At 42.5% G+C, this 8,810-nt stretch overlaps 2 protein-coding genes and 1 long non-coding RNA gene across 3 annotated transcripts in view; 1 reads left to right on the forward strand and 2 right to left on the reverse strand.

The window, feature by feature from the left end:
* Positions 1–8,810, forward strand: part of LOC111671585 (calcium/calmodulin-dependent protein kinase type IV) — a 22,359-nt gene that overhangs the window by 5,909 nt on the left and 7,640 nt on the right. The window contains exons 4-5 of the mRNA XM_023428705.2: positions 6,041–6,123; positions 6,560–6,632. Of these exons, the coding sequence (XP_023284473.1) occupies positions 6,041–6,123; positions 6,560–6,632 (156 nt within the window). The remainder of the gene's footprint in view (positions 1–6,040; positions 6,124–6,559; positions 6,633–8,810) is intronic.
* LOC147817818 (uncharacterized) lies at positions 1,046–4,068 on the reverse strand. The gene is made up of 2 exons (XM_087179982.1): positions 2,428–4,068; positions 1,046–2,019 (listed from the first exon to the last, which is right to left on the reverse strand). Exons 1-2 carry the CDS (start codon positions 4,066–4,068, stop codon positions 1,099–1,101), a joined length of 2,562 nt encoding a protein of 853 aa, XP_087036108.1. The 3' UTR covers positions 1,046–1,098.
* LOC147817819 (uncharacterized) lies at positions 6,676–7,971 on the reverse strand. The gene is made up of 3 exons (XR_015438645.1): positions 7,915–7,971; positions 7,491–7,575; positions 6,676–7,216 (listed from the first exon to the last, which is right to left on the reverse strand). It is a non-coding gene; the product is annotated as an uncharacterized LOC147817819 (long non-coding RNA).

The raw sequence follows: 8,810 nt of genomic DNA on the forward strand, positions 1-8,810 counted from the left end.
AATTTAAGACCTAACATGCGGCTAATGTAAAGCTAGCGGAGCTTGGAGAGTTGGTTATCTGGTTGCTAGGCGCACGCACACACACAGGTCAGGAGCTGCCGTTGCCATGGCAATGTGAAAATCTGCTGTAGAGGAGTGCCTCGGAGCTGAGCACCCATGGCACTAATGATTATAATAACTTTAATAATAATGCCTTTCAAGGTACCCAAGGCCACTTTACAGGTAAAGAAACACAAAGTAAAAAAAAACAGATAAATGAAAACAACACAACACAGGGTTAACTAAAGGGTGTGTCTGGGTACTTTCTACATTGTGTCTCCAACACTGGAGAGAAATAATAAGAAAAGCACAACAAAAATTGAAATTTACATATTTTTTTATTATAGTTGATTTTTTTTTCTTGTTAATATGAAAATTTGTGGGAGGAAACTGGAGCACCCAGAGAAAACCCAAGCAAGCACGGGGAGAGGATGTCATCTCCACACAGAGAGAAGGCAGCTGATCAGTAGACAATCACAGCCTTCTTGCTGCAAGGCCACAGTGTTAACCACTGGGCCACCGTGCAGTAGTAATATAGTGCAGTAGATAAGCGTGTATATGGAAGATTATTGTGCAATTTTGGCAAAGATATACATGATTATAATGGAGAAAAAAAATGGAAAAAAGCAATGCTGAGGTCAATGACTCAAGCTCACCAGAGGGCACATACAAATTGCTTTCACATCTGAAATAAAACCTTGGCGTATGTAGATTATATGCTGAAACTTTCATGCTTTAGTCATAAAATACACAATTGTTTTTCTTAACTGGCCCACTAATATGTCTGTGAACACTCTCAGTCATCCAGGTCATGGTCATCCCAGAAGGATTGGATCGAAGGCAACTGGACTCTGTTGTAGGTAATTGAGGACGTTTCACCTCTCATCCAAGAGGCTTCTTCAAACCTCTTAGACAAGAGGTGAAATATCTTCAAGAACCTCAAGAAAGTCCGGTTGCCTTCATAGAGCACAAAAGCAGAAATACAATCACCTGGATGACTGAGAATCTTCACAGACATATTCCCAAGAGGTTGAACTATTGCCAAAGCATTACTACTATTTACCCCCAATTTGATTGTTTGGCATCGTGGAGCAATTTCTTCCAGCCTGTATGTTTTTTGGTCTTTTTTGTCTCCCAGGAACAACTAGGCTGTTGGTCATCATCGGAAAGGATTTTCCTCTCTGAGTTGGACATGGCAGTGCGCTTCGGGCGAGCCCCTTTCTCATAGTCTGAGATCTTTTGTTCCAGCTCCTGCACTTTGAGGGAAAGGACTTCCTCCCTTTCAGAGGCCCTCAGCTTCTGCTGGGCATTTGAATCCTCTACCTGTCTAATCTTAATGTTGAGGGCCCGGATTCTCTTAAACTGCTCTTCCTTGATGGTCTCCTTCTGAGCTTTTTCTTCCTTTACCTTTTCTAACAAATCTTTTGTTCTTAAACTTTTTCCTTCGCAGATCAGATTCAGTTCTGCCAACTGTTCAAGGTAGGCCTTCTTTTCCTTCTCCCAGGCTTGGAGTTTACCATCCTGGTCACGCTCTTTTTGGAGCATCTTTTGAAGGTCATTCATTTCTTTGCCAGTGGCCTGCTCCCTCTCAGTAGCCTTCAGCTGCAGCTGCTTACACAAGTCCATTTCTTGTTGCAGCTTGATGTTAAGGTCCTCAATTACATTTTGCAGGGCTTTCTTTTCTGACTTTTCTGTCCTGTATTTTTCAACCATACACCCAAAGCTCTTTTTAAGCTGATTTAAGTCATTGCTTAAAACTTTGGACTGCCTGTCCAAAGCTTCAAGTGTATCCCGATTCTGCAAAACATCTGTTTGGAGCTTCTTTACAGAGTCACATGTTTCTTGTTTAAGGACCTTTTCCCCCTCACAGTTCTCAAACTCCTCTTGGCCACAGACCTCAGTTTCTTCTTGTGACAAGGTTTGGGGCTCCTCAGTCTTATCCTCTTGATGAATAACAATGACTTCCTCAGAGTTCTCAAGCTCCTCCTGGCCACAAACCTCTGTTTCTTCTTGTGCCAATGTTATGGGCTTCTCAATCTTATCCTCTTGATGAATAACAGTGACTTCCTCAGAGTTCTCAAGCTCCTCCTGGCCACAAACCTCAGTTTCTTCTTGTGCCAGTGTTTCAGGCTTCTCAATCTTATCCTCTTGATGCATAACAGTGACTTCCTTGGAGTTCTTGAGCTCCTCCTCGCCACAGACCTCAGTTTCTTCTTGTGCCCATGTTTCGGGCTCCTGAATCTTATCCTCATGATGAATAACAGTGACTTCCTCTGCATTCTTGACCTCCTCCTGGCCACAAACCTCAGTTTCTTCCTGGGCCAATGTTTTGGGTTCCTCAATTTTATCCTCTTGATGAATAACAGGGACTTCTTCTGTGTTCTCAGCCTTGTCATTTTCGGTCAAGTATTTGAGGGTGAAGTTATTGTCTCTGCAGCTCATTTCAAGTTGCTCTATTTGAGTAATAAAGGCACTGTTCTCCCTCTCCAAGACATTAAGTCTCGGCATGAATGAAGCTGCACATTGGTTCTGCTCCATCTGGAGCTGCTCTCTGAGGTCACAGAGCAGCTGCAAGGCTTCGAGTTCAGACACAAATGAAGTTGCACACTCGATCCGTTCAATCTGGAGATGTTCTTTGAGGTTACTTATTTCTTTGCTGAGGACCTTTATCCACTCAGTATCCCTTCGCTCCCTCTCAGTACACAAGTATTTTTCTTCATCAAGCTGAAATTTAAGATGTTCAATTTCTGCACAAAGGGCATTCTCCCTCTCAGTAATGGAGTTCTTGAGCTCTTCTTGGGCACAGACTTCATTGTGTGTTGGGGTTGATGTTTCTTGAAATATCGCAGTGACTTTCTCTCCGACCTCAGGCTTGTCTTGAACGGACAAGGGTGTGAGGGTATAGCGAATCTCTTTCCATCTCATTTTAAGTTGTTCTACCTGAGTAAGCATGGCCTCGTTCTCCCCTAGCAAGGCTTCGAATTCAGACTCAATAGAAGCTGCACACTCGTTCTGTTCCATCAGGAGCTGCTCTTTCAGGGTATTGATTTCTGTGCAGAGGTCCTTTTTCTGCTCAGAGCCCCTTACCTGCCTCTCGGTAAGTGGATCTTTTTCTTCATCAAGCTGCAATTTAAGTTGTTCACTTTCTGCATGAAGGGTATTCTCCCCTTCAGAAGTGGAGTTTTTGAGCTCCTCAGGGGCCCAGACTTCATTTTGTGCTGATGTCGATGTTTCTTGAAGTATCGCAGCGATTTTCTCTCCAATCTCAGGCTTGTCTGTAACGGAAAAATCTCTGAGGGTAAAGCGAATCTCATTGAAGCTCATTTTAAGTTGTTCTACCTGAGTAATCACGGCCTCGCTCTCCCACAGCAAGGCTTCGAGTGCAGACTCAAATGAAGCTGCAGAGTCATTCTGTTGCCTCTGGAGCTGCTCTTCGAAGGTACTGGTTTCTGTGCAGAGGCCCTTTTTCTGCTCAGTTTCGCTTAACTTCCTTTCAGATCGTAGATCTTCATTAAACCGCAGTTTAACATGTTCACTTTGTGCATGAAGGGCCTTCTCCCCCTCAGTAGTGGAGTTCTTCAGCTCCTCTTGGGCACTGACTTCATTTTGTGTTTGTGTTGATGTTTCTTGAAATATCACAGTGACTTTCTCTGTGATCTCAGACTTGTCCTTGAAGGACATGTCTGTAAGGGTAAAGCTATTCTCTTTGCAGCTCATTTGTTCTATCTGAGTGATCAAGGCCTTGTTCTCCCTCTGCAAGGCTTCCAGTTTAGGCACAAAAGAAGCTGCACACTCGCTTTGTTCCATCTGGAGCTTCTCTTTGAGAGTACTAATTTCTTTATGGAGGTCCTTTTTCTGCTCAGAGTCCCTTAGCTGTCTCTCGGCATGTAGCTTTTTTTCTGTATCAAGCTGCAAGTTAAGTTGTTCCATCTCCTTTTGCAAATCATCCCTTTGCTTCCGAATGGACTCTTTCTCTTCCCTCTCAGCCTTGCACTCATCAGTGATATCACTGGCAGTGGAATTAGTCATTTTAAGGCTATCAACCTCTTTCAATAAACCATCTCTTTCCCTCTCGAGGGCTTTGATTTTAATCAAATTCTGGTTGGTTATTGTTTCTTTGACACTCTCCATCTCCGCTCGAAGGGCCTTCTCTCTCTCTGTGGCCCTTAGCTGCTCCCTGACTCGCAAGTCTTTTTCATTTTGGAGTAGATGGGACAGTTGATTAATTCTTTCATGCATGTCGCATTTATCTGCCATCTTACCAAAGAGGAAGAGTTCTTTCTGTAACTGTACTTGTCTTTTAGAGTGGTGATCTCACTTTGGCTTTTGTATTGACAAATGTTTCCAAATGTGCTGAAAGATGCTTTATGTGTGCTTCTGTAAATCAGACAGGGAGGTGACGGTGATGTCATCACCTAGAATGTCTTTGATCTTGTAAATCATTTCCTGTCCATTGTTGTGTCATCATTAGAACAGGGAATGGAATGTTTGGAATTGATTTTTGTTTTGTTTCAAAAAACCTTTACTAAACAACACAGGATTCAAATTACACACTAACACACATGCATGCACGTCTGCACACACACAAGCATATGATGATGTCATTGCCTGAAAATGTCTTTGATCTCTAAAGTCATTTCCTGTCCTTTGTTACATCATCATTAGAACAGGTAATGGAATGTTTGGACTTTGTTTCAAAAGAACTTTATCAAACACAGGATTCACACACACACACACACACACACACACACACACACACACACACACACACACACACACACACACACATTGTGTGACCACTGACCTATTCTGTTGCATTTATCACAGAGAAGCTGCTTGTGATCTGTTACTGCCTTTCTGTTCTGATACAGAACGCTGTATCACATTGTTGAAATGCATTTTAGCCAGTAACCAGGACTAAAATAATTAGAATGAGAAGTTTAAATCTACTTTACAGTTGTCATAACAACCACAATAATTATTATAAGAAAATGTAAACAACAGCCTCCCAGGCAATTGTCTATATTGAACAGCTATATTGTATGTAGATAGAGCTGCTGTTAAACTGTATAGTTTTACACACAGAGGCTGTTGTTTAGCCCCCATTGATATGAATGGGACAAAATAATAAAAGATCAAACAAATTGATTATAACCTTCATGGAGGCAGAATTTATTACAGGACTGTTTTATTAGAATGTAACTTGCAGACTGGTTTTTGGACTGTTCAGCTGTGTAAATAACTCCACTGGAGGATGAACACTCTTCTTCATAAACATATTCCCTCATGTGATGATGATGATCATCATCATCATATCATACTTCAGTGACCCTGTGACCTGTGGGTGGGACACTTACTAAGACCCGAACTCTTGCATGGCGTGCATTTTTAATTTCCCTTTGCTATTTAGGCTGATTGGGACCTGAGAAAAATGATGTCCACATATGAGGACATTAGTTTTAAATTTTGATTACTGAGTGGCAGTATAATATCCTCATATGTGGTCACCAGGCCCTTGTTGAGAAAAAGTTAGTATTGTGGTCTAGAGAACCCAAAATGTGAGGTCCACATATGTGGACGCCAGGTCCTAGGAGGTTAAATACTGATAGTGTTAATGTGATTATTTCTGCTTAAATGATAAAACACATTGTCAGTCTGTTTCTCTCTGGTGTCCTCAGTGTCCTTGGATCAGCTGAATGTGGGACAGGATGACGATGAATGGGGACATTAGAGACATTTTTATACCTGCTGCAGGAAACTTATTCGTGTCAGACCAGATCTATATTTCAAGTGTGTTCAGTGATGCAGGAGCAGTGAGTTCAGACTCTACTGTGAGAATCTGAACTGAAGAGCAGTCTGTTAATAAACCTCAGGTTCTTCTGACTTCAGAACTAGTTCTTCATCAGTTCACTGTGTTGTTACCTCCACCTACACTGACCCAGGATCAACTGGTCTGTACACTCAGCTGTAACAACCACCTTCTTCTTCTGTGGTGCTTCAGATCCAGCTGAAGGAGATCTTTGAGACGGACACTGACATCGCTCTGGTATTGGAGCTGGTGACCGGAGGAGAGCTGTTCGACAGGTACACACACACACACACACATACACACACTTAGGGAAAATCCAGCTCTGTGATTGGCTGTCAGGTGTGTGTTCAGATCACAAAAGTAGAATTTATAGATGAGATAAGGTAGGTAAGTGTAAATGTATCATACAGGTGATACTGTCAGTACAGTAATGGCTCAAACTGTCACAGTCTGCTCCTCTCATCACCTGACTGCCCCGCCCATCCACACACCTGTTCCCACCTCTCATCAGCCCTGCACTCACCTGAGCTCACCCCACCTGCACCTCAGTCCCTCATCAGCCTCACTCTGCTTAAATCAGTTCACCTTCTTTGTTCCTTGTCTGCTTCCTGTGTGTAGTTACCTGTCGTCTCTACCTGTAAGTCTGATGTACATATGCAGGTGTCATATTGTGTGTGTCATGTGATGTTTGAACCATGTGTTGTTTTCCAGGATCGTGGAGCGAGGTTACTACAGTGAGAGAGACGCCGCTCATGTCATCAAACAGATCCTGGAGGCTGTGGCGGTAAGACTGCTGCATTCACTGTCTGCTCTCTGTGTCAGAAAATACAGCTCTTATTTATTTATTTGTTTATTAGTTTGTGAAATACAATTATTCTAAGTAAACACAACTTCTTGCAGCTAAGAGCGTCTACAGAGCAAATTAAGTTTGCTTGATGAGTCTCTGTTGTGTTTGTGTTTTTAGGATTTCACAGTTGTATTCAGTAATGTTGTAAATCAGGTTTAATGAGAGAAAAGCTTGTGTCCTTATTTCACTGTGAGGAGGAGGATGATTCGACAGTGCAGTGATGCATCTGCCTCATTTCATCTTTATTAAATGTATGAATTAAGATAAATACATGTTGATAAAACCATGTGACTCTCAGACCTCCACTGGTAAAGGACAGAGTGGAGTCTCTGTTCAGCAGGTGTTTTGTCAGGACACTGAGCTGCAGGAAGCAGGACTGTATCTGAGACACAGACCAGGAGCACAGACGGACTGGGTGGTCAGAGGTTCAGACAGTGGTTTACATGATGAAGACCAGCACAGTCTCCAGACCAATCAAAGCAACTGAGCTCATTACGTCACTTCTCCCCGCAGCCTCAGTGCTGCAGGAAAAACAGATTTTAGGTTGTTATCATTTAGGCTTGTTTTTGTACCATATGAATGATTTATGCAAGGGGGGGGGGGGGGGGGGGGGGGTTGACTGAATGAAAACAGATACAGGCTAAAATAAGTGAGCTGTAGCCCAAAGTGTAACCATTAAACCATTATACTGGAGCCAGGCTAACAGTTTCCCCCTGCTTCCAGTCTTTGTGCTAAGCTAGGCTAAACAGAGATGAAACTGAAAAATGTTACAGAAAGAAAATTGATTCCACCAACCTGTGGTTGCAGGTGTTGCTGGCAGCCGTGTTGTTGCTCACGGTAGCAGCAGGTCTCTTATCTAACAGCAGCTTCCATCCTGCTGCTGAACAGATTAAAACCAGAGAGGATTAATGAACACACATACACACACACACACACACACACACACACACACTGACCACCACAAGTGACCTACATTTAACTCACAGAAAAACATACGTGTGTGTGTGTGTGTGTGTGTGTGTGTGTGTGTGTGTGTGTGTGTGTGTGGTGTTACTCTGCAGCACAGTAACATCCTGCAGACCCTGAATACATCAACATCATTTTACAACTGAGTTTCTCATCATGTGGCTCTGGACCGTGAGATGGACGAGTTTTAAATGACTGGCAGTCTCATTATACTGAATGTACCATGTGGTCTTGATCGTATAGATAATATCACCTGTAGTCCTTTATGTTGTCGCTGTCCTCTGAAAACCACGTATTTACCCTTCAGCTCATCTCAAAGATTCAAAGTCTCTTCAAATAAAACTGGATGTGGACTTTGTCATTATTTGATTTCCAGCTTTTATTTGTTTATCAACAAAACAGAAACTAAATTAAGATGCAAATGTTCCTTCAGTGTCTTTAGGTAACATTGAGTTGAATTGAACCAATAACAGAAGAGAAGCTGCTTCATTCTGTGATGAGAAATCAAAGTGTTGAGTGTCTGAAGATATCTGTCTACAAAATAATAACAACAGTAACAGAGCTGCAATGATTAGTCCATTGTTTCAGTCATTTTCCATATAAAGCTGCCAAACAACCCTGGTAGTGAAATGAGGATTTTAAATGTGGGTCAAATAAAATATGTAAAGATGTTAAAACAGACATTTTTCACTATTATCTGATATTGTACTGACTAAATGATGATGAAAGTAATTAATGTGAACATGAAAGATTAATCGAGAGTCTGGGTGGGCGGAGCTTGGGGCCTGACTGAAGGTGGAGATTGTGTCTTTGTGACATCACAAAGTTCCAGCGGTCCTGACGGCTTGTTTTAAGGCCCCGTGTCCCTTCAGGGGCTTCGCAGTCGTAGTTTTTTTAGTGAACAGATTTGTGCAGAGGAGACGAGGGCGTGAATCAATGTGTTTGCAGCAGTGAGGAAACAGTGTGTTCTGACTGTCGGTAGAGAATGTCTCTAGTTTTAGTTTGTGCGTCTCTTGTCTCTCAGTGTTTGACAGAGACTCAGTGTCCTGCTGCAGCTGATCTGAGGCAAGTGAGTGTGCAGAGAGCAGCAGGGGATGCTGGGAGCTACGGGAAGACGCCATCTGTTCATTCACTTTCATTCTGTGCTTC

This window comes from Seriola lalandi, unplaced genomic scaffold (assembly GCF_002814215.2).
Source record: "Seriola lalandi dorsalis isolate HSWRI2012SDOR001 ecotype SW California unplaced genomic scaffold, Sedor1 jcf7180002054885, whole genome shotgun sequence".
Lineage (NCBI taxonomy): Eukaryota > Metazoa > Chordata > Actinopteri > Carangiformes > Carangidae > Seriola > Seriola lalandi.